Source organism: Vombatus ursinus, unplaced genomic scaffold, assembly GCF_900497805.2.
Source record: "Vombatus ursinus unplaced genomic scaffold, bare-nosed wombat genome assembly UNPS02014830.1, whole genome shotgun sequence".
Lineage (NCBI taxonomy): Eukaryota > Metazoa > Chordata > Mammalia > Diprotodontia > Vombatidae > Vombatus > Vombatus ursinus.
The window spans coordinates 13,680,492-13,705,597 of record NW_020954608.1 but is presented as its reverse complement, the minus strand read 5'-3'; the positions used below and the strand labels follow the sequence as shown (position 1 = coordinate 13,705,597).

General features: G+C 37.4%; 1 protein-coding gene across 2 annotated transcripts in view; it reads right to left on the bottom strand.

Moving 5' to 3' along the window:
- Positions 1-22,203, bottom strand: part of DNAJC2 (DnaJ heat shock protein family (Hsp40) member C2) — a 33,294-nt gene extending 11,091 nt beyond the window's left edge. Inside the window, exons 1-12 of one of the 2 annotated variants that reach the window (XM_027838559.1) lie at positions 22,040-22,203; positions 19,897-20,087; positions 18,200-18,275; positions 11,838-11,936; positions 10,804-10,945; positions 9,029-9,109; positions 7,928-7,993; positions 4,475-4,566; positions 4,275-4,396; positions 3,137-3,286; positions 1,843-1,931; positions 1,115-1,184 (exon numbers count right to left, since the gene is read on the bottom strand). In XM_027838559.1, coding sequence (XP_027694360.1) covers positions 1,115-1,184; positions 1,843-1,931; positions 3,137-3,286; positions 4,275-4,396; positions 4,475-4,566; positions 7,928-7,993; positions 9,029-9,109; positions 10,804-10,945; positions 11,838-11,936; positions 18,200-18,275; positions 19,897-20,087; positions 22,040-22,103 — 1,242 coding nt within the window. In that variant the 5' untranslated portion in view covers positions 22,104-22,203. Of the gene's footprint in view, positions 1-1,114; positions 1,185-1,842; positions 1,932-3,136; positions 3,287-4,274; positions 4,397-4,474; positions 4,567-7,927; positions 7,994-9,028; positions 9,110-10,803; positions 10,946-11,837; positions 11,937-18,199; positions 18,276-19,896; positions 20,088-21,331; positions 21,421-22,039 lie in introns of those variants that run through there. The other variant, XM_027838560.1, reaches the window with a different exon arrangement.
- Positions 22,204-25,106: the final 2,903 nt, after the last annotated feature.

Below are 25,106 nucleotides of genomic sequence, written 5' to 3'. Positions count from 1 at the left end.
ACCATCACTACAGAAGTCAAACTCAAGGGCATTCTGTATTTATGGATTGCCATGGCCAAAGGATTCATCACAATTGGCCAAGCTTACCTGTAAAAAAGAAATGATGATATTTTGAATGATTACCTCACAGGATTCTTTTTATGAAAGTAAATGTCAACTATTGTTATAGTCATCTCCAAGGTACCTAACTGATACTGAATAAATACTTGGCAAGTTAAATTGAAAGCCAGAACATATTACCAATTAAACTACCCCTTAAAAACTGTCTAGATTTTAAGTGTGTCAACTAAGATCAATTAGGCTTAGTTCATATAAATGAAATACAAACACAGAAAAATTAAGACTACATACATCCATTTTCCCACCAGTTAAATGAAAAAATTCTATGTTAGTACTTGACTTCTACAGCAAGAAAGCACAAACACAACCCAGAAAGCCTTAGCTGCTGTCTTTAGTAAATTCATATTGTTGTATGCTTTTTGATTGACATGCTGATATTCAATTAAGTCTAATTTTCAAAAACTGAAATAAACCATGACTCTAATTTTCTGTTTTTATATGTGATGAAAATCTGCACAAAATATATTTGCTCTCACCATGAAAGACCACAAGATGAAATTTACAATATCCATACCCTATATGAAAAAGTCATAATGTATAACAAAGTTGGAAAAAAATATCAGATCAGGTAAGTTAAGGTGAAGAAATCTGGATGGGCTTTATTGTCTTTAGATCTTCATCTCTTTCACCTACAAAATGATCTTGGAATGATCCTTAAGAGAAAGAAGAAATCTCACTATTTTTTTGGTTCAGTTCAACAGCTAGAAACACAGCTGGGAAAAGTGATTTTGAAAAGTACAAGATTTAGTGAAAATTTCCTATTAGGGTTCTAAGGATCAACCTCTCTGGACCTTAGTTTCATCCTCATCTATAAAGTAAGGGGGACTGGATTAGACACTCTTGATTGGTTCATGTCAGCTCTAAATTCTCTAAATGTATATGCACATTTAAGAGTAGGAGACAAAGGTAAATACAATAATTGTGTACCAACTATAGCCAATTAGTTCAACACATCATACATACTATAATAATGCATATGCTAAATGAACATTACCTGCTTTTCCACAGCAGCCTTCCCTTCTTCTTTTGTAGTAGACGTAAGAACGTCATTCAAGCACTGCAAGCTAAATTTTTAAAAGGAACATGAAATTTCATTCAAATTTAATAGAAAAAGCTAACTTTTTGTGTTTAAGGATCCTGAGTTTCACATACAGGAACCACCTTATATTGCACTGAAAGAGCCAATCCCTTCATGTTACTAAATGTGAAGATGACTTAATTTTATGTAACTTCTTATTGCAATTTTACAGTCCAGCAAAGCTGCCATTATTACAAATTTAAGTGCCAACATGTACAAAAGGGTGCTGCTTGTTTGAGCATCTAACTTTTATAATGAAGAAATCAATCTATAACTACCCAATATTCATCATGCAATTTTAGTCTCTAGCTTTGTTCAACTATAGTTCCAAATCTTAGCATTTTCTGTTTTTCTTTCTGGAAATCTGTTTTTATATATTTGTGTATATGCATTTGTAAAACAAGTGGCTATAAATACACATTTGAACAATTGATATTGATTAGTTCGTGTACTGTTGTTAAGATCATAACCATGATATATGGCCTAAGTTTCTCTCAGAATAAATCAGTGGTATTTAGAAAGCAACATTAGCTGTTTCAGAGTTTAATAAATTAATATACTAAGTATTATGATTATAATTTTAAAACCAAAAAAAGAAAAGGCTAGCTTCTTGATAGAGATCGACAGTAAGATGGTGATCATACCTTGTTAGTTCAAGACGATCACAAAGCTTTTCAATCTCTTCCATCATTTTAACAGACTCTGCCTCACTGTCTGAAAAATAATTCCAATTCTAGAAAGCACAAACATATAATTTTGTTGTGTACGTACTGATGCAAATTATTGTTGATTTACAAGACCAATTTAATAGCTAAATAGATTTTATACACGAACCTTTGCAAATCCTAGCAGTTTAATTTATGTCATAGCTTCTGACCTTCAGTCAAAATCCTGGGGGAATCTGGCCAAGTTCTTCACAGCTATAAAAGCCATCTTTTGTAGGCAATGGATGCAGAGTGAATAAGCCTTATAGCTATTATGAGTCAATTTAAGTCCCCAAGAAATTGCTTGTGGATAAAGAAGTAGTGTCATCCCCATAACAGAATTTTCCTTCATTTGTTAAGCTGAGTGTGCTACTCCATCTATTCCTAAGTATAAATATCTACTACCAGAGAGTTTATATTTCAGTAAAAGTGTTAATCACCTGGTACGATGATAAATATGAGGTGCTGGTGAGCAAAAAAAAAATCCCAAACACATTTACTTAATATTTAAAACTAATGAATACCATATCATATACCAATTACACGAAGGTAAATAGAAACTAATTAATATGATCAAATTTAGGGAGATAGTGAAAGATATGCAAATCTAAAATTACAGCTAGGGAAGTGGGGAGAAAAGTTTAGCTAGGCAGGAGGGATTGAAAGTTATTAAAAAAAATACTTTGAGTGCCTACTATGTAAAACGTGGGTATCATAAATTTCCCGTCTCTGTGTGCATAAGCTTACCTCCATGCCTGGAATGTACTCTTCCCTAACCTTTGCCATTTAGAATCCCGAGCTTCATTCAGGGATTATCTCAACATGCCACCCCCTACCCAAGACCTATCTTCACCTCTCCAGTTGCCAGTGCCCTCCATGCCCCAGATGAAATTATTTTGCATTGTTTTATGTACATGTGTTCTACTGGGGAGAAACAGATTAGTTTTTATTTTTGGATACACTATGCTTAGCAGATACAGATGCCCAGCATATACTAAAGCACCTGATAAATGCTGCTACACAGGAGACAGCACTGGTCTGAGTCCGAGCACATGGGTTCAAATCCTGCATTTGACACGAATTACATAACTCTGCATAGGTCACTTAACCCTTCAGTTTTCTCATCCGTAAAAAAAGAGGCTGGAGAAGCTGGCCTCTGAGATCCCTTCCAGTTCTGGAATTATAATCTTATTTGGTATGTGAGAAGATTTTTTGCTTCACCAGACTGACATACCTTGCACGAAGTTCGAAGTTTTTGCCTTTCCTTTTTAATGGCTTTTTTCTGAATTTCCTTTTCTTTCTTTGCCAGTAATGCTTGTTGTCTAACTTCTTCTTCTTCTTTCTCCTTCGCTAATCGAGCTGCTTCTAATTCAGCTTGCCTTTGCTATATTCAGGGAAACGAGAAACTATCATGCCCTGAAAATGGAATGTGCCACTGTTCAATGGCCTTAAACAACTATTCCAATCTTATTTAATGAATATTTTGATTCAGAAAATAGTTGAGATTGAAATCATCTTAATGAAGAACAAAGACTGACCACAGTATGGTCAGAATAATAAATTCCTTCACATATGTCCTATTTCAATAGGAATACATTAGATGTTAGCTACTATGTTGCCGAAGATATCAGATGCTTCCATGATAGTTACACTATCTGCATCACCCAATATATTCTCAGTAAATGCTTGATAAGTGTTCATACTTAAGATTCCTCTCTTGCTACTAATTATGCAAATTATCTATTAGCAATAACACTTTTAAGTTTAAGTCCCTGGGTTTTCTATATTTTTAATAGGCTTGTAGACTAATGAGGAATTTTTATCTCGTGGTATATTTTTATAAACTCCAGGAGCAAATACAAAATGCTGTTTGGTGTTCAAAGCCCTTCATAACCTAGCCCCCTCCCAGCTTTCCAGTTTTCTTATATCTTACTCCCTGACATGTACTCTTTGATCCAGTCACACTGACATCCTAGCTGTTCCACTAACAAGACACTCCATTTCTGTGGCTCTCCCTTGTGCCTGTAATGCTCCTTCTCCACTCTGATTACTTACCTTCCTAGCTTCCTTCAAATCTCAATTAAAATTCCACCTTCTACAGGAAGCCTTCTCCAACCCCTCTTAATTCTAGTGCCTTCCCTCTGTTAATTATTTCCTACTTATCCTGTATATAACCTGCTTTGTATGTATTTGTTTGAATGTTGTTTCCCCCATTAGATTATAAGCTCCTTGAAGGCAAGAACTCTTTTCCTTCTTTTTGTATCTCTAGTACTTAGCACAGTAGCCTGGCACAGAGTAGATGCTTAATAAATGTTTATTGATTGACTGAATAAATTCATTCCACCAGCCAACTCTGAAAATTGTCAACTTACTTTTTCTTTTGCCTCTTGCTCCTTTCTCTTTGCTTCTACTTTTGCTTTTTTCTCTGCTTCCTTCTTGGCTTTTTCTTCTTCCTTAAATTTTTTTATCCTAGGATCACAGCTATATGCATTATCTATCAGAAGAAAGAAAACACTGTGAATATTTAATCCCCCCAATTAATTAAATATTTTGAAAAACAATGTATACTTACCAACTAATGTTCTTATTCTGTTCATTTCTTCTTTTTTCCTTTGTGCCCTAGCTGCTCTGTTTTGTTTTTCAATCCACCTCCTCTCATCACGACTGTAAAATGGTAAACATTTGAAAAATGTAGTATTTTCTATAGTTCCATGCTTAGAAGCAATGATTTCTACGGTTAAAATGGTACAAATTACCATCTTTAAAGGGATGATGCTAATATTAAGTAAGTGAAGTCAGGGGAGGTCATGGTATAGAGAAGCATCCCTCAAATACATTCACAAAAGTTTAGCTAAGATGTGGCCAAGATGTGGCCAGGTGTAGTCTGGAGTGAACTGGTCTTTACATTGAGGTTACACTTTCAGAGACCTATGATGCATACATTTCTACTGCCCTTCCGTCCATATATAGAAGGCCTTGAAGAATTACTGTGGTCACAACATCACAACTGACGTCTATGGAAGAAAGAGATGAAAAGCTGTGAGGAGCTAACTGAGCGGAACTGCAGTGAACAAGTGATTTCTTCTGTTCCAACTGCATGGAGCACCCAAAGCTCTCCTCTAAGGGAAGTGGGGAAGAACAGGACATGTATGCAAAAGAAAAAATCTTCCAAGACTGTGACGCTGGATCCTCAGCCTACAAGGAGTTTAGAGTAGAGTGAAGACTTTTAGGAATTCTTTTAAGAGCCCTGCTTTATGCAAATTGCCTATTCATATCTTTTGACCATTTATTTTTTAGGGAAACTTGCTACAAAGTTTTTTTTTTCTTACTGCCCAATTACCTGTTTCCCTTCTAATTTTAACTGCATTGGTTTTGTTTGTGCAAACCCTTTTAAATTTCATATAATAAAAACTGTTCAGCTTGTCTTCTGTAATCTTCTCTATATCTTGTTTGGTCATGAACTATTCCCCTATCCATAGACTTTCAGGTAATTTCTTCCTTGATCTCTAGTGTTGATAATGTTACTCTTTATATCTTATTCATTTGGTGCTTACATGGTATGAGATGTTGGTTTATACCTATTTTTGGTGAGACTTATCCCAACAGCTAAGCAGCAGCTAATGTTCATACAGCCCTTACTGTGTGTCAGGCACTGTGCTAAGCACTTTACAATTATCTCATTCGATCCTCACAACAATCCTGGGGAGGTAGGTGCTATTATTATCCCCATTTGATAGATGAGTAAACTGAGGCAAACAGGTTAAGTGACTTGCCCAGAGTCACAAAGTCATTAAGTGTCTGAAGCCACATTTGAACTCACATCTTCCTGATTCCAGACTCAACACTCTATCCACTAAGCCACCCTAAGCTGAGAACTGGGTTTAACACACACAGCATTATTGTCTTCATTTGCTTATTTATATTGTGTACCTAATCTGTTACAATAATCAACCTCTCTATTTTTTAGCCAGTACCAAATCATTTTTGTGATTACTCCTTTGTAATATAGCTCAGCTTACCGCTAGGTTCCCTTCTTTCCTTTTTGTTTTCATTATTTCCCTTGAGAATGTTGACTTTGACCTTTTACTCTTCCCACATGAATTTCATTATTTTTTTCTAGCTTTATAAAATAATCATTTCATAGTGTGATTGTTATGGCACTGAATAAGTAAATTAATTTAAGTAGCACTGTCATTTTAAAAATATTGGTAAAGTCTACCTATGACCAATTAATATTTCTCCAAATGTTTAGTTCTGTCTTTATTTCTATGAAAAATGTTTTATAGTTCCATTCATATAGTTCCTCTGCATGTTTTGGTAGGTAGGCTCCCAAGTATTTCATCAATTCTGTAGTTATTTTGAACAGAATTTTTTTTTTCTATCTCTTCCTGCTAGTTTTGTTGGTAATATACAGAAAGGCTAATAATTTATGTGGCTTTGTTTTATATCCCGCAACTTTGCTGAATATATTATTTCAATTAAATTTTAGCTGATTCTTTTAAGTTTTTCTAGATACTAGACCATCATAGCATGTGCAAAAACTGATAGTATTGTTTCCACTTTTTTTATTCCCTCTTATTTTTTTCTTGTCTTATTGTGATTGGCTCAGATATAATCAAGTTATCTTTGGATCTTGTTGCTATGACCCTCTTTTTCCTGTTGTTTGGTTTAGTTCTGTGCAGAAAGGACTTTAGAGGGTAAGATCCTTTGAAAAAATTTTCTGGATGACAGAGAAGACCTAACTGCACAGGGGACTCTATCCATTTCCACCATTCCAGGGCTATTAAAAAAAACAAAAACAAAAAACCGTAACACTGATGATTGCCTCTACAGTAAGAACTCTGTAAGTTTTTTTTTTTTACTTTACTGCCTCCAAGGGCCAAAGACCCCTCCTTCTAGAACTCTTACCCTGGCCCCACTGTCCTGATTGGCAAGTATATCATGTCACCCACTCTATCTAGCCACTTGCCAATTCCAGCCATGCTTCACTTTACCACCCACCCAATCATCTCACCAGCCACTTGGATGCCACATATACTATCTGCTGTACCTGCTTCCTTTAATCCTCTCTTTCTGGTTCTGGAACCATAAGCAATACTGACATTGCTACTGGAAAGTGTGTACCAATCTCTATTTCTGTATGGCTCTACTCGTCATCTCTTACTTTCCTAACCAAAATACTCCTTCCTGGTTACCATTCCCTTTTACGTGTTGTCTCTTCCAGTTAGAATGTAAACTCCTTGAGAACAGAAACTGTTTTTGTTTTGTATTTGTATCCCCAGTGTTTAGCACAATGCTTAAACAGATGCTCAGTCATTCATTTATTCCTCCATTCCTAACAGAAATGAGGTTTAGCAAATTCCCACTCAGGGTAAATTTACATGGTAAATGGTAAATGGTTTTTTGCTGTTGTTCAGTGTTTTTTTTCAGTCATGTCCAACTCTTCTTGACCAGTGGGCTGCCATTTCCTTCTCCAGTTCATTAAGGATCTGGGGTAAGATTTGAACTCAGGAAGATGAGTCTTCCTGACCCAAGGCTTGGCACTCTATCCCTACTGAGCCACCTACATGGTAAGTGGCACAGAGTTCTTAATTGCTATTAATGTTATGGGACCTCAGAGGGCACACTGATTTTATTAAAGACAGTAGATGATTTTAAGAGAAATCCCTACATAAGGATGTTGGCATTGTCCTCCTACTAACAGTACACTAAGACTTACGTGCTCCAGGGACATTTATCCTTAGGTGTAGATTTAGAGTTTTTACTTCCTAACTGGAATATATGCTTTTTTATATGTGTAAGTATCTTCTACCCATTAAGTCTATATGATATAATTTGGAAATATCTAAATAGCTTGAACAGAACTGTCACTATCTGGTGAGTAATATTAACTCATGAAGATTTAGTCATTGTGAAACAAGTCTCAAGAATGTTTTATAACTTTCAAGATACCTGCAAATAAATAAATCCTCCTATTTTCAAAAAAATGAGCTAAACCACTTCACTTGTTAATGACTTTACTTACCATTCTGCTTTTTCTTTTTCTTCTTCATCTAAATAAGAAAATTCTCTCCAAGAATCAAAGTTATACCTGAAACAGAAAATTAATAAACACAAAATTATACCTATAAATAATTTCAAGTTTTTAAGCTGTTAGTGCATAATGATATATACTTTAGTAAAAAGATGAAAATAGTAATTAGATGAATTGGTACCTACTTAATTTTCTATCAACAAAGAACATCTTACCTTGTTTTCATTTTAAATAGATTTAGGCATAAAATTTTATTATACCCGTTTATTCCCAATTACCACACGTTCTTCAGTTTCTTGAGATTTGTCACAGAATTTTTTTCCACCCAATTGTCCTAGTTCCTACCCCTCCTTCGCTGCTCAATTTTTTTTTAACTTTGTGACCAGGTATAGGCAACCATAACAGGTGATCATTTTCCTAACATCGTATATTAAGTAAAAACCATTAATTTATAAAAAGTGAATTTTATTGTTCCAATATTATAAGTTCCTTGAAGTCAGAGACCACTTTGTGTTTTGTATTTGTATTTTCTTCCCCTCCCCAAACTGGCATATATACATACTAAATAACTGCTTGTTGAATGATTAATTGATAAAAAGACTTCATGCCCATTCATTCTTCTTAGTACTCACTTGAGATTAACCAAGAAAATAAAGTTTTCTGTATTACAAAATTCACCCAGTTTTCATTTTTGTGTATGAACTGGCACATATAAAAATCAGTAAATTATTAATGAAAATTAATAACCTTGTCCTTGATTAGATGGGAACACAAACATGAGAATCTTTTTTTGCGTATTCAATTTGGATTAGCCAATACAAGTTAATGCAAGTTTCAATTACTTTCATCATAGTGCTTTTCATAACTAGAGATCTTGTACCAACAGGAAATGGATTGGAATAATTTGTTCAGAAAAGGTTTAACAGCTTAAAGAGAAAACAGCTTCAAGCAAAAAAATTTCAAAAAATTCTAAATTATGGGCTTCAGTAAGTTTATGATAAAGTTTCTGCAAATCAGTCTCCCCAATCAACATGTGTGTAACTACAATCCTTTTAATATGGCAACACTATTTAAATAAGTGTATTAGCTTACCAAAAAGAGTAAAATGCATCTACATCTTCAAATGATGAATTCATGTCACCAAGTTTAGGAACATTTTTCTTATTTGACCATCTGAAATATTAAAATAAAAAGCAAACCCAGTCAAAAAAGCTGGTATGAAACTTCAATGTCATAATTTGTAACATAGGCAACTTTTTAACTATTTATGCTCAATAAGATGTACCTTCAAAACATAATATGAGTAGTCGGTTTGATATCTTTTCTTACTGTTTTTATAAGACTTGCTAAGACTTTTACAAAAGTACAGTACAGTTCCTAACTTCCCTATCTGGTTGTAAAGTCACTCTTTCACATGCCAGACCCTATACATAAAGTAAGGTTTGAAAGCAAAAGCATGGTTAGTGGTGAACATCAAGGAGCAGTGTGGTACACGTATAGATGGAGATACTGGAGTAACGATCTTTCTAGTTGTTTGGCTGTCCTCTCCAAAACATGAAGAAGGAATAAGCAGGCTCTTCTCCCAAATATTTAATCACTTGCTGATGACATGTCAAAAGAGGAAATATGGCCAAATGGGAAGAATACTGAATCTGAAGATACAGGGCCTGGCTTCAAATCTGTCCTATTGTTTACTCCATGGGTGACCTTGAGCAAATTACAATCTCTTATAGCTTCAATTTCTTTATCTGTAAAGTGAGTGGGTTTGGATGAGGTAAACTATTTAGTCCATTTAGCTTTAAACCTATGATCTTATGATGAAGGCATTTGTAAGGCAAGCCTAATGTCTAGTTTAACTTTTTTTTTTTTAGAATACTCTGTGTTATAGCGAAAATAATAGGTAGTAGATATGGAAATTGAGCTTAGAAATTAGGGAAATCATCGGGCGGTTAGACAAGTAGGTTAAGAAACTAGAAAACCCACCTGAAAGCCCAGATTTAGAAAAATAAAAATTTTCCTACTCTCACACCCTTTGAATTGAAAGGTTTTGACTTATAACTAGAATAATTGGACTAGGTGGTCTCTGAACTAGGTCTCTGCATCTATTAAAGAACTGGTAGCATGTTCCTGGAGTGGAAAAATGATGGTTACCTGTCTAAAGTAACTGTTACACAAAAATATACTATATACTTTCATTACCTGGTTGGTGAGCCCTGAAAGGACATAAATAGTGATACTAGGTGCCTTAGGTGAGGAATAAGAGGTGGGGAAATAGACTACACATAAAGCCACATGAGAAAATAACTCTCAAGGGCAGAAAGGTTGAATCATAACAAGGGAAAACACTACGAGGGTTTACAATGAAAGTTTAAAAAATTGTAAAGGTATAAAAAAATATCTTAAATGTAAACCCACCCTTATCCAGAGAAGCTTTATGGTAATCAGTTGCTCAGAGAAGAGAACAGTTGTTTTTCTCAATTAATACTGAGCAAAAGGGAGAAAAAGTACTAATCAGCAAGAGAATAAAATGGTGGAAAAAAAGAGAAAGAAATGAAGTTACAAGCAAACAACATATCTACATCAGAATGAGTCATTATCCCATTATATATGGCATTGTGAAAGTCAGGAAAACATAAGATAGGTTCTATAACGTGTCAAAATAGGGCTGTCGTTTTAGGGAATGAAACAACGGAGAAAATTAAGCCTGCTAGATCATTTTACAAGGGAAGAAGAGGTATTCTTTTTCTTCTTCCTTGTGCAGTAAGGGGAAGTGAAATCATTTTTCAGGAGAAAAAGGAGAAAATATGGAAGACCTCTATATGCATGCAACAGGGCTCTTAAGTTCAAAAGGTGATGCCGTAGCTCACCTGGAATTCCTTTCAAACACTGGTGAAAACACTTCAAAGAAATTGTCCTTTGCTTCATTTTTAGAAGGAACTGAGTTATCAAAAGTAGGATCTATACTGTTAAATGCTCGTCTTTTCACGGGGTCAGACAACATTTCATAAGCTGAGGAAGAAAAGTTACAAGGTCACAAAACATCACCAGATATGACCTGACTTTACATGTTTCTATAAGAAAATGCTTACTTTACTGGTGTTAGTAGTATTCAAGTTAAAGTAGGTTTTTATTTTCACAGTACAATAATGGATTGATGCCTTCTGCTTTGGCAATGTTTTAAATATCCGTCTATTAAGCAATAGTTTGAATAACTAAAAAATCAATCTTGGGCAGGTGTAGTAAGTAAAGACCTTTACAATACAGGAATGAAAGAATATAGGGATGACAGAAGTAGGTGGGCATCTAAGACTTTTCATTTTGGTCCTAAAAATGTGTTAACTTCATTTTAAATCACACACTTCTTAAGATTAAGGACTATTTGGAAATGGTGATTAATAGTATGGAAAAAATATGTTCTTATTTTCCTTAATAAATATATAAATACTCCTATGTTTAACATAGAGTTTCTTGCATGTAAGGTTGCATCCAATTATGGGTTATGTAATGCGTTAGAATATTGAATCAATTTCTTACTTTAGTTTAAACTAGTTTATTTAGTTTAAACCAGTTTATTTAACTAGTAAAGCTAGCCTTGAAAAGTATTTATTTTTCCTTTTGACTGAGTTCAGGTGGTAACAAAATGTCATATGTTAATTCAGACTATCACTTGAAATGGAATAGAAAACTGGTGGGTCATAATTGTGATCAGGAAATAGAAAAAAATCTAAATCAATTCTGCTATTATTAGCAATCATTTTATTTAATTGAAAATGGTTTGTTAATGTTACCCACAGTAAAGTGAAATATACTGCTTAAGATATTAAGTAATATCAGCCTACAAAAAGATCTACATTAATCTATTAAACACTAGAAAATCCTACCACTGAAAGGATTTTCTTACCTTTAGTTATGCAAGTAAAGTAGTCATTTTCCCCTTCTGCTATTGGTTCACCTGCTGCTTTTCGTTTGTCTGGATGATGTTTCAAAACCATCGCTTTATCTACCAAATGAGTCAAGTTTGGATAAGTTCTGTCACTTAATGTTTTGTATTTGAAAATAAAAACAAGTTAAAATGATTCATTTCTGGAATCTTAAGGATAATTTTGAATGTCATGACAAATACGTGGTTATGGAACAGATTCCCCCCCCTCCCCATTTAAATGTTACTGTAAATGAAAATCTTCTTGCATGATTTACCATTAGAAGTTAGACAATTTGAATTACCAAAAACTCTGCATCCATAAAAATAAATAAAAACTACACTTTTTTCTAACGAGCATGGTACAGTGGAAGGGGCACTGTACTTGGGGCCAGAGAACCTGGGTTTGAATCCTGCCCCTAACATTTATTAGTTGTGCCAACATGAGCAGGTCATCTAATCTCTCAAATACTCACTTTCCTTATCTGAAAGGGACAATATTTATACTACTTACTTCACAGGGCTTTTCTGAAGAAAAGTGATTTGCAAACATTAAATAACTATATAAATGTTAGTTACTATTAATATTTTAAAATAATGTGAATAAGGGAAAAATTCAGCTACCAGAATCTTTTTTTTTTTAACTGAATCTGAAATTTCACTAGTATAAGGAGTTCCCAGTGAGGAAACTTCCTTGACTAAAGCACATCAGTAACTGTTCTACTGCCAAAATCCTTAATGCTAACATAAACTTTGTATTGTAAACATACATATAAAGTGAACAATCATGTTTGTAAATAAACAAGGTTTTTAAAGTAATCCTTATTTTATATGCTTTATTTAACAAGAAAGTTAAAAATTATTTCTGCAAACACCGTAACTAACATTTACTGTTTTTAATTCTTCATTGGATATGGACAAGGGACTGGACTTGGGATTTCACTGTAACTCTCAGATAAGGAAACTTACTCTAACCCATGCAGGTTGGCGAGTCTTCAACTTGTAGGCAGACAACCTTCCTAAAGAACTAAGAGGTTAAATGACATTCAGGTTTAGATAGTCCTAAAGTGTCAGAGGTAGGGCTTATATCCAGATCTTCCTGGCAATTAGGTTGATTCTCTAGTCACTGTTTCTCCTCATCCAGGTAGTTAATTAGTCATAATGCTACTTCAGTATTACGTTTATACTGAGAAAAGAAACAAAGATGCCTTATTCCTGGTCCCCTGTGGTGATTCTAACAAGAGAATCAGTCACACAACCAAAAGAATCTAAGGAAATGAAGGAAAGGAAAGAAAATTTTATTAAGGAAGATAATTTCATTATTATTATTATTATCATTTATATTTTATTAAGGAAGATGTAATATCCGGTATTACTGGCAATTAACTGTTAGAATGCATGGTGCAACCATCCTCAAGAATGTAAGTAGGATAACTTTGTGATATATTTTACAGGATCCTGCTTTCAATGTTAAATCTTCCTAGGAGAAGTATGGTTTGTACCAATAAATCTACAGTCTGTCGGGTCTCCACTATCCCTATGTTGGCCCTTGACTAGACAAAAGTTTCTTTCTACAACTATAAAAAAATACAACAGCAGAGTCAAAACTCTTCTCTGCCTTCTCAAGATACTTTCTAGTTTTAATTTATTTTATATAAAGCATCAATAAAAATTAGACACTATATAAACATGAAGATATTTTATTACATATGTGAATTCATCTAATGCATTTACTGCTTATCACAGAATTAATTCTCAAAGATACAGGTTTAGATAGCTAAGTCACTTCCAGAAGGGAGGAGGATATAATAAAATAAAAATGTAAAAGTGTCCCTGCATTCCTATGAATCCTGTCAGCTCATCAACTATAAATCCTCCTCATCCCACTGCCACTTCCTAACAGTAAGAGAATGGCCCAAAATGTAGCAGCTGAAAAAAGAAAAGGGTTCAAAACATGGTGTTCTATGAGTAAAACACTCTTCTCATTTTCTAGTACTATGCTTTAATAGAGGAACAGTTTTATGTTTTGTTTTGTATATCCAAATGTTCCTTTCATAGGATTCCAACTATTTTGATGCACACTGTACCTCAAAATTTGAGTTTAAGTCTACTACTGTTAGATAAAAATTAATGTTTGGTTTATATGTCTCTGTTATAATAAACTATATGACAAATTGGTTAATATCTATTACCATATGAATTTCATGTTGTGAATTCATGGAATAAGACAAGATGAACAGGCAGACCTAAAACTGTTGAGTGGCATTTATAAAGATCCTTCCAATGTTACCATCTCCACCCTGATCCCAAAAATAACACTGCAGAGAGGCAGCAATAGAAGTAAAGTTGAGAAAAAAGTGTTTTCAAATTTCTCATCATATACTTTCCAGTGCTCATCATTATAAAGTATAACATAAACAGAGTCACACACAATATTTTACGTTCAAAAATCAAACTTTTAAAACCCAAACTGATCTTGGATTAGATTTTTCCACAAAGAGACTGTAATTGACATGTTTTAAAGTGACAGAAGTCATAGTACATACAGTTAACTATACCAACTACCTAGTCTGGAACAATGCTTCTCAGTACAAGGGCTAAGGACACTGGAGTTTGAAAGCAATACCCCTTACTTTCTTTTCTGAGACCACCACACAGGCCCTGTTCAGCCTATCCCTTTGATTCCAATCCTTTCTTTACTTGAATTGTACATAGTCTAGCCCTGACTTCCCACTTCCTATCATGGCATAAGCTCAACTATACATCCATCCAAGTATTTATTGAACATCTATTATGCAAAAGATACTGTGCCAAGGACTATGAAGGATATAAAGACACAAAGAAATAGTCTGTGTCCTCAAAGAGGTTATAATCTAGTAGGTGAAAAATGACCCATACAGAAATAATTATGAGGATTTGAGAAACATAATAAAAGGGGCATCAAGATATTGATATAGGATTTTAGAGGAAGGAAATACTGCCTCCATTTGGGAGATTTAGAACAACCTTCATAAAAGAGGTGATATTATATTTAAGCAGTCCTTAGAGATGAATAGAAATCTGAATGGTAAAGATGAGGTACAAATATAGTGAGTGGGAAGAGGAAGAGCACAAGTCAGGAAGGGCAAGTAATCCAGACTGAAGTTACAGGTGTGTTAAATGTGCATACACACACACACACACACACACACACACACACACACACACGAGATGAGGTCATACTATAAGGTAGCTTGGGCCAAATTATGAAGGACTTTGAATGTCATGCTAAAGAATTCAGACTTTATTTGATACACAATAGGGAGAAACTGAAGGTCTCTGAGCAAACAATTACCATGATTAGAAGAACAGTGCCTTAGAGCTGGATCTAACACCGCTATGTAAAGACAGAAAACACTAAAGACACAAAAACTAGTTAGCGGGTTAATGTGATATTCAAAGCAAGAGATAATTAGGTACTAAACTAGTATGGCAGCCCTGGGAATGATTTATGTGAAATTTTAGAATTAGATTTTATAGAACTTGATGACTAAATGTGGAACAAGAAAAAACAAAGACTGTGGAACCATTAGGGGAGTCAGAAAAAGGAACAGATTGTGAGGGCATTATAAAGTTTAGATTTTGCACATGACAAGTTTGAGATAGAATGGGAAATCCAGATGTCCAAACAATTAGAAATGTAAGTGTGGAACTAGAGAGAAGATGGGCTAGAGATAAAGCAAGTGAATTCATGGAAGGCAGATGGCCAAGGCTGAGAATGTTGAGAAAGAAGAATGTTGAGGACAGAATCTTACAGAATAGAAACAAGAAAAGCCAGGGAAAGAAGCAGAGGTGGGAAGAGACGTAAGAGAATACAGTTTCATAGAAGCCAAGAGAGGAGAGAATATTAAACAGCAAAGTATATCAGTGTCAAATGCTGCTGAGAAACTGAGTTCAAGGACTAAGAAAAGGATGATGATTAGGTCTCATTGGAAATCTTTGATTTTTTGGACGTGGGTCTGACTATCCCTGTGTGTGGCTAAAGTAGAGTGCAAACACAGGTCATAAGAGTTGGGAGGACCCTGTTCTGTCCTCACTTTCTGTCCTTGTCAGCTGACTATATAACCAGTTCAACTATATGCTGTCTGCCATCCTTGAAACTCTTGCCCCTTGTCCTACTGCAGCTCATGCCTTGGCAAACGCTATCCCTACCTTCTCTGCTCCTACTCAGTAAGGTTGAACACCCATGGATAAAGTGACAGAGCTGTGTAGACTGAGTCTAGCCCAAATTTCTGTTATCTCAACTGGGCACCAAGCCAGCAATCATTTTATTCTTCCCTGATTGACTACCATTGACCCTTCACAACAGCTGTCCTAAAACTTCTTCTCAAGCCTCCTATACGACTTTCCCTACTACATTTCAGTAGAGGGACTTGCCTCTAATTTTGGTGAGAGACTCTCTGTTCTAAGTACCTTCTTCTTGCCTATTCTGCAAGTCAAAATTTCTCTTTTAAGTTCTCTCCCCTTTTTGTTCCAATCTCCCCTTTTTGTTCCAATCTCTAACAAAGAAGTGGCGCTCCTTCCCAAGACCAACCTCATTCAAACTTCTCTACTATTTACTACTATCCTTCTGATCACTTAGGTTTCAATCAGTCATCTTTGACTCCTCATTTCCCCTCACTCTCTCATATCCAATCTGTTGCCAATTCTCATAGATTTTACTTCTACGAGATCTCGTTCATCTCCTTTTGTCACTCCACATGACGATTTAGATCTCATCACCTCTCATCTGAACTTCCACAATAGCCCCTCTTGAATCCATCTTACATTAACTCCCAAAATAACCTTCCTAAAGCACAAGGATGATTATATCTCTCCCTTGCTTGAGAATTTTCAGCAGCTCCCTACTTCCTCTAGGATAAGAGAGAAACTCATCAGTACATTTAAAGCCTTGCACAATCTGGTTCCAGTCTACCTTTCCATATTTATTGAATTTACAATGCTCCTCGTCACACTCAGGTCTGCTTGCTTCTCCCAGAACTCAGCATTACTGCTCCATGTTTTTGCCAACTATCTCCCATCAATAGCATATACTCCCTCCTCACCTCTATTTGTTAGACTCACTTCCTTCAAAGCTCAGCTCAAGTGCTACTCCATAAAGGAAGCCTTTCCCCATGAACTCCTAGCTGCTAAATTGTATTCACTTATTTGTTTGATGTTGTAGCTCTTAGTACAATGTAAACTTTTCTTACAGCAGGAACCATTTACCATTTCTTTGTATCCTTCCCCAATGTCTAGCATAGAAATTTGCTGAACTGGAGATTTATCAGCATAAATCTTAGTTCCTCTGACCCAGATTACAAAATTTCCAAAACAGAATATGATAAAATCCTCCCAAGCTGAAGTATGAATTTCTAGTTATTTTCTTCAACTACTACAGTGTTATAATTGGTTGAATTAAGCTTTTATTAATTTTTTTTGAGGAGAGATTTTTTTGAGGAGAGATATGGTGAAGTCACAAGATACAGGGAATGGTAAGAGGCAGATGTTTAATATAGGAGGAGACTAACATGTTTAAATGTGGTTAAGGCAACTGAAGTTTGAAATGGTTGGTTAAAAATTTCTGCATAATTTTTCTAACAAAACCATTTGAAATATAATGAGGCTTTAATAAAAATAACTCTATTATTGAAAAAAAGATATGGCAATTTCAAGAATAATGTGACCTAAGTCTGGAGCAAAGCAATAACAACCTATGAGCACAGTTGCTGTTGTTCAATCCTTCAGTCACATCTGACTCTTCATGACCCCACGTGGGGTTTTCTTGGCAAAGATACTAGAGTGCTTTGCAATGCCAAAATTTCTCCAGTGGATTAAGGCAAACAGAGGGAAGTGACTTTCTCAGGGTCACACAGATAGTAAAAGTGCCTGAGATCAGATTTGAACTCAGGTTTTCCTGACTCCAGGCCCAGCACTCTATGCACTACACCTCCTAAGAGAGCACACTGATCCTCACTAAATACAAGTCAGACTCATTACCAAAGAGATCAGAAACTTAGCTTGCTTTTAAAAGCTGACCATCTTTAAGAATGCTTTTTACATTCAAAGGAAAATTTACCCCACAGTCTGATTTCTTTTATCCTTAATGAACGAAGAAGTAGACAAATGAGAAAATACACATTGATAATCTGTTTTCTGGCTTTTTTGCTCCAAATATACCCTAACCACAAGGTGGTTTTTCCTGGTGTAATTCTACCAAGGCATAGTTAAATCTAGAGCTTTTTCACACCCTTTAAAAAGAATAATTATATTCCTATGTCAGACTTCAAAGCATTCCAAAATAGTAACCAAAATGAAATACTTACGGGCTGCTTTGATTTGTTTCTGAGTAGCCCTGTATCTTATATGTCCAAGTCCAAGGACTGCATAATGATCTTGATTCTGAAAAACAAATATAAAAAATTTAAATTCATCAAAAATATACTTCTTATCTCTTGTGTCATGCCAAGTGCACAGCTAAGAAAGCCTTCCTCAGGGCATGGCTAGGATGAAATCTGGGATGTGTGAAAGAATAGATGAATGGCTCCTGCCTCTAGGCTCACACCAAGAACAGGAGACACAATCCACTGAGTGGGAAAGTACCTGGGACCTGTTGGCCACAAAAAGACTACCTCCTGGGATCTCTCAAGTAGTATTAATGGCATATAAGCTTGAGAACACGATTGTTTCATTTCTTATCTTTGAATGTCCAGCACGTAGCACAGTGAATGGCACATTTTAGGAGCTTAGCAAATGCTGATTAATTAATGACTGATAGGCTGCCACCTTTGAGATTCCACAAGCTTGTATAACTAAGGAAAGCAGTATGTCTTTCAATATACTTAAACTGTGGACCATTTTGTTCAGCTGTTGTACTAACTCCTTAGGCCCCAAGGGTGGTAATGAAACAGATGCTTTTACTAGGAAAAATTTATCCCCAACTCCTCATGGGAGCAGGCCAGTTCTCTAAATAAGAGAGCTAAATTGAAGAACACTATCCAATAGCCTGCTTAGACTAGAAGAGGGGTTGGATTAGGTGAAGAGATAATGATGGAAAGCAAAAAGGCTAGAGACATCCAAGGGAACAGATAAAGTCAGAATGAATAAGGAGTGCCTGGGAAAAAAGGTTTTTCCACATTAAGAGCCTGAATTTCTCTCTGCTACCAATATATGGAATCCAGAAATTGTAGTGATATAGGAGGCTCCTAGGGTAACTACTTCTACTCCCTGTGGAATTCCAATGGACTAGCCAGACTCAAAGAAACTGAAGGGCTGAAACAAAGTTTGGGGGTGGGGGGGAGGGTGACCATCTTTCCCCCTTTATCATAGAATCATAGCTTCAAAGGTTGACAGCTAGAAGCCCATCCAGTCCAACCCCCTAATTCTATAGATAAGGAAACTGAGGCCCAGTTAAATTGCTTGTCAAGGCCGCACAGGTACTAAGGAGCAGAGCCAAGATTCAAACCATGTCTTCTTCAAACCTAAGATTCTTTTCCTTCGCATCACAATGCCTCCTTCATTGTAGAGATCTGGTATATTCTCCTGGAGGCTATGCTTCCTTCTCTGCATATCCTTTCCTTTCTTTCCCCACCAGCCTATAAAGTTTAGAAACCTAGTATTAGGCTGAACAGAAAAAACTGGAAAAGTTCTCATTTTTAAAAAATACTGGTAAGTATTGGTTGGCAGTGCTCATGGCCTTTTGTGCAAAAAGGAATTTTCATAAGGCTACACAATATACTGTTATTTAGAATTATGGGCACATTTCTTTTTTTAATTGACAAAAGGAGCACCAATTAGAAATAGTTCTCATGACTCAACCTACGTGATGCACTATAAAGCCAGATGAATTAATAAGTATAATTTTAAGAACAAAAAAAAAAGGAATTACAGGCAGGAAGATCTTAGAATGTTATGATAGCTGGAAAATACACTTGAACAGTTGAAAACCCTTAGACAGACTATTTAACAATTTCAAGGAAAATATGATGACAACATAACTTAAAATGGTATCCATATACAATACCTTCCAATCTTTAGGATCAAGAGTTTTCAGCATAGGAAACTCCTCTAACTGTAATTCTTCATCTTCTGACTCCTCTGATAATTCTTTCTTATCCTCTAGTTCCTGAAAAGAGGCTGAAATATTCCTGTTTCGCCTCTTAATAAATGCTTCATACCATCTTCCCACGGGTTCAACTTGACAGATTACAGAAGCTATGATTGAAAAGTATTGAGAAGCTTCAATGTACTTTAGAGTTTAAATTTATTTTAAAATAAAGCATTTACCCAGGAAATAACAAGGTTAAATAAATGATATATTCATAAATTTCAATTTTTAAAATAATCACTTATGAAAGTAGGTGTACTAATCAAGCTACCAGAAGGATTAGTAATACACAATTAATTCCCAGCAAAACACAATTAATAGCCCCATATTCCAAAGTCTTTCTGTGCCATGTGTCAACAATCATGCACTAAACAATATCATATCCCAGGTAAGTTTTTATTGACTTTCCAGGGAAAAACTGGGGTGTAGTCAGGAAAAAGGGGAGAAATGCAGCAAACTGTTTTTACACCAATAATAGCAACGATGATTTTTTTCAGCGACTAAGGAAAATGATCATTGTGAAATTTGTTTAACAGAGGTCAACACAAGGCCTCCTCAAGGGTCATCTGGAAAGATGTTTAACAGTTATTAACATCGTGTACAGGAACCCGTGTTCGAAACACAGGTTATACATTTCTAAAGTGAATGCATTATCAGCATGTTTAAATGTGTTTTCCAAGGTCCCTCTTGAATTAATTAATGGATATTTACCAGGAATTCTTGAGATCTAAGGGTAAGTTGCTTTAACTCTGGAAAAACTATAATAAAGAAACTTAGGAGAGGAGAATGTAAATTGAGCTAAATAAATGATTACTACGTGTAAGAAAGTAAACTGTTACTGCTTGATAACAAATAACAGTTTTGTCTCATAAATCACCTCCACAAACGTTGAAGAGAATTGAACACCTGTTCACATGTTACTTCAAGAATCCAACACTCTCACTGCACTATGCCAGAATCAAGCTCAAACACATTCTATCAGCACAACACAGCTAGGGCATTTGAAGCATTATTTCTGACATTTCCTTCTCTTTTAAGGTGATCACTTTAATATGTCAAAAATCCCTGCTTTATCAGATTTTATTTCCTGCCATGCACTGCAACACGTCTAAGCCTTCAGCAGATCACCCTCACCAGCTGCTGGGGTCCAAAAAAATTAATCTGGCAGCCAACCTTCCGGCAATGAAGCTTTCTTTTCTTCGGGAATACTCAAACCTTTATGGCTAGGTAGGACCTAACAATTTTCGTCCTTTATGGGCAGACTTCAGCACCCCAGGCTCACCACCCCACAGGGAAAAAAGGAGTCTTAGCGAAGGTCTTCAGTGGAAAGCAAGATTGGTCAACTACGTACCACAACTCCCATAAACACAACACAACCTGGATAACACACTTAAGAGTTGTTCCCAAGAACACGTCCCCGTGTAAGCTGGTAGGGGAAGAGGGGCCGTTCCAGGCCTCTGGAAGCTTGCAAACTGAAGTTTCTATAGCAGCAGGACAACTTCGGAACAACGAACTTTACACAGAAATGACCTCCGCTAAGGACGCGCCAACGCCGATCTCGGGAGAAGCCGTGGCGGCCAGGCTGACAGCCACAGGCTCGGGGTGACCGGGGGGCGAGCGAGGCACCGGGGCCGGCCCCGGGGACCGAGGGGAATGGTGTGCCGGGCACGGGGATGGCGTTGTATGGGCAGCCGGCGGCACGTGGGGGGCACAGCCCCGGCTTCTCCCCTCGGGTCTTCCTCTCCCCGCCAGGACGGGCAAGACGGGGCGCCGGAGGACCCCGGAGGCATCGCCCGCGCCGCCGTCACGATTCAGCTCCCTGCTCCGAGCCCCTGCGCGGGGACGCTCCGGGGACCCTCGCCCGGTCCGAGCTCCCCACGATCCGGCGCTCGCCAGCGGCGCCCTTTGGCCCCTAGTGCCTCCGGGCGCCGCCGGGTCACCGGGCGGGGCCAGCGGCCAGCTGGGAGGTCCGGGGGGCAGAGGGCAGGGGCTGGGGCGCACGGGCTGGGGAGCCCCGGGAGGGTGAGGGCGGGGGCACCGAGCGGCTCCGGCCACTTACCCGCCGACAGAGCTCGGGTGACGGCGGTGCCCTGGCCGTCCGGCGCGCCGGGCAGCAGCAGCATGATGGCGCTGGTCCGAGCGGCGGTTCCTCTCCCGAGTTGGGGACGCTCGCGATCCCTCTCCAGCTCCCCGGCGGGTCCCTCGCGCCTCCGCTTGCTCTCCAGAGCCCAGGAGCCGGCGCATGGAGACAAGCCACAACTGCTTCCGGGCCATTGCCCTCTGGGTGCGACGCTCTCTCCTGCCCCCCATCGTTGTACGTACAGGCACAGCCTGGCCCTGACTGCGGCCCGGCCAGGCACCGAAGCCTCACCGAAGGTTCCCGAAGTCGGAAGGGCCGCTTCGTAGGGACGGATTCCTAGTTTACAAGCATGCATTAAGCATTTACTTTTCACAAGGCACTCTGCTCAGCGTTTGGGGTAGAAAGGCAGAAAACAAAAAGGAAAACACTATACAAGTCTATCCCTGCCCTCAAAGAGTTCCCATTCAAACAGGAGCGCAAATATGCAAATAACTATGTACACAGAAGATTTGTACAATGTTAATGGGGAAGGCAATCTTAGAAAGAAGGTCATGGCAGTTGAAGGAAGGGACAGTCAACTTGGGGCTGATGAAATTCTAAACTCAACCCTATTATTTTTGGTGCCACTGGTGGGAACACACTGATTGTTACCCCTCACTAATCCTTCATTTGTGAACTAGAATTTGTAGCCATGGCAATGGATTCATTTGACAAATATAAAGTAACTACTGTGTACCAAGGGGTATACGAAAATGAATAAAGAACAGCTCTCACTCTCAGTGAACTCAGATATAAAATTCCTATGAAAATCTCATACATCGCTTGTGACCTCTCTCCTGAGGTCAGGAAGACTGGCCTAATTCTATACATTATTCTAGGCACCACCAGTTTTTTTAAATGTCTGTGCCACAATGAATTTAACTTTCATTTATTGAATGCCTACTGTATGGTAACACTGTTTTAGGAATTGTGATAACTACTCTGGACTTATAGGGCTCACTCAGCATCCTTCCTGCTTGAACTTGGACCTGGAATGAGAGGCAGAACCATGGAAGAGAGAACATCAAAGTAGAGAAAGTCTTTGGAATACCTGGGCCTGGGTTTATATCTCACCAAGGAGTGCTGCTGCTGCTGCTAGATGCTAGATGCTAGATGGCACATTAGATGGAGTCAGGAAGACCTGAGTTCAAATCCAGACCAAGGCACTGAGCTCTGTGACCCTAAGCAAGTCACTTAACTGTCTTTGCCTCAGTTTCCTTATTTATAAAATGAGCTGGAGAAGGAAATGGCAAACCACTCCAATATCCCACCCCTGACATTTACTACCTATATAACCTTGTCTTAATTCTCCTAGGCCTCAGTTATCTCAGATGTAAAACAAGGAGATTGGACTTGATATAGCCTCTTAGTTCCCTTTTCCAACGAGTGTCTGAACTGGAAGATTCGCTGGATGAATAAGACACAGCTAGAAGGGTTCACCTGTAAGTAGTATGCCCATGTTCACTTTGATGGAGCACCTACTACAGGTTACTCAAGGTGAGAAGGCTGTAATTATGTATAAAACATGAATCCTGCCCATTGGGAATTTATTCTATTCCTCTGTCATTCCTTCAACAAATGACTGCCGACTATTGTAAGGCCCTGGAGTAGGAGGGGGAAGGGATAATAACTACCATATTGTATAGTACATATTATTAGTCAATAGATAACCAACAATTATGAGTTAATAATAGCTAGTAATTACATCATGTATATTATTAACTATTAGTAATATAATTGTTAACTAATAATAACAGTTTTTATTAAGACTGTCTTATTTGTTTATTGTATAATATATTGTGTGTAATATTAATAATTGATTATAGATTATAGTATTATTAATAGCAACAAATAATAGCATTTAGCAATAATAGCAAATGGTTTAAAGTTTAGGAAGCACTTTACAAATATCACAAAGAAATAATTATGCTCATTTCTATAGCACAGTTAACAAAGCACCTTCATCACAACCACACTGTGTGATAGGTAAATATCTCATTTTAAAAAGAAGGAAACTGAAGCTTGGTTGCAAAATGATTGACTGATAATCACACACAGATAGCAAGAGGAGGCCAGGCTCAAGCCCAGGTCTCCAGACCCCAGGTTTAGAGCTGATCTTTGAAGACAATTGAGTCACATGATACTCACATCTTAACTCAAATGGATTCAACTAAACAATAACAATAACAAAGAAAGAGAGAGAGAAATAACAGTTGTGGATCCCACCTACCTATAATGAGCATGTGCCCAAGGGATTTTCTGTTTTTCTGAGCATGATCTCCTCCTATTCAAACCCACAGATAGTCTGTCTGTCCATGGGCTTAGATGGGTAGAGCTAAAGAAAGGAACAGTCTTAGTCTTCCTGCTATTCCTAATAGGTGGTCATTGCTATCTATGTACCCTTTAACTTCCTCACATCCTCTCTTGCCTCCTGGGGAAGCAGAAGGAAGAAACAGCTAAGTGGTGGTGTGAACACCCTCGAACAGAATCACACTTAGTGTATGAAGCCCTTTCGAGAGTTTTCTTCCCCTCCCCCACCAAATCATCCACTTTCCCAGCAGCTGAGTATTTCCCTGTTTTTCATTTTTGTTTTGAACCTGTGTCTCCTCTTCTCAACCTGGGAGCTGGATTGGCAGCTAGCTCCTGGGCCCATCCCAATCCTGATCCCCTGGGGAACTTTGATCTGCCTGATTGTTCCAGCCTAGCACAGTTTACCCCTCCTGAGGCAGCCTCATGACATTCCACTTCGCTACTGAGGGCTTACCAAAATGGCACTGGACATATCCCTATTTCGTCTTAGAACTCCCAAACTCAAATGATCCAGCTAGGTGGAGCAGATAGAGTACTGGGGGCAACAAGACCTGAGTTTGAATCTTGCCTCATATACTTCCTAGTTGTGAGATCCTGGGTAAGTCACTCCATCTTCCTCATCAGCCTTAATTTCCTCATCTGCAAAATGGGGATAATAATAGCACCTACCCCACAGGGTTACTGCAAGAACTAAATG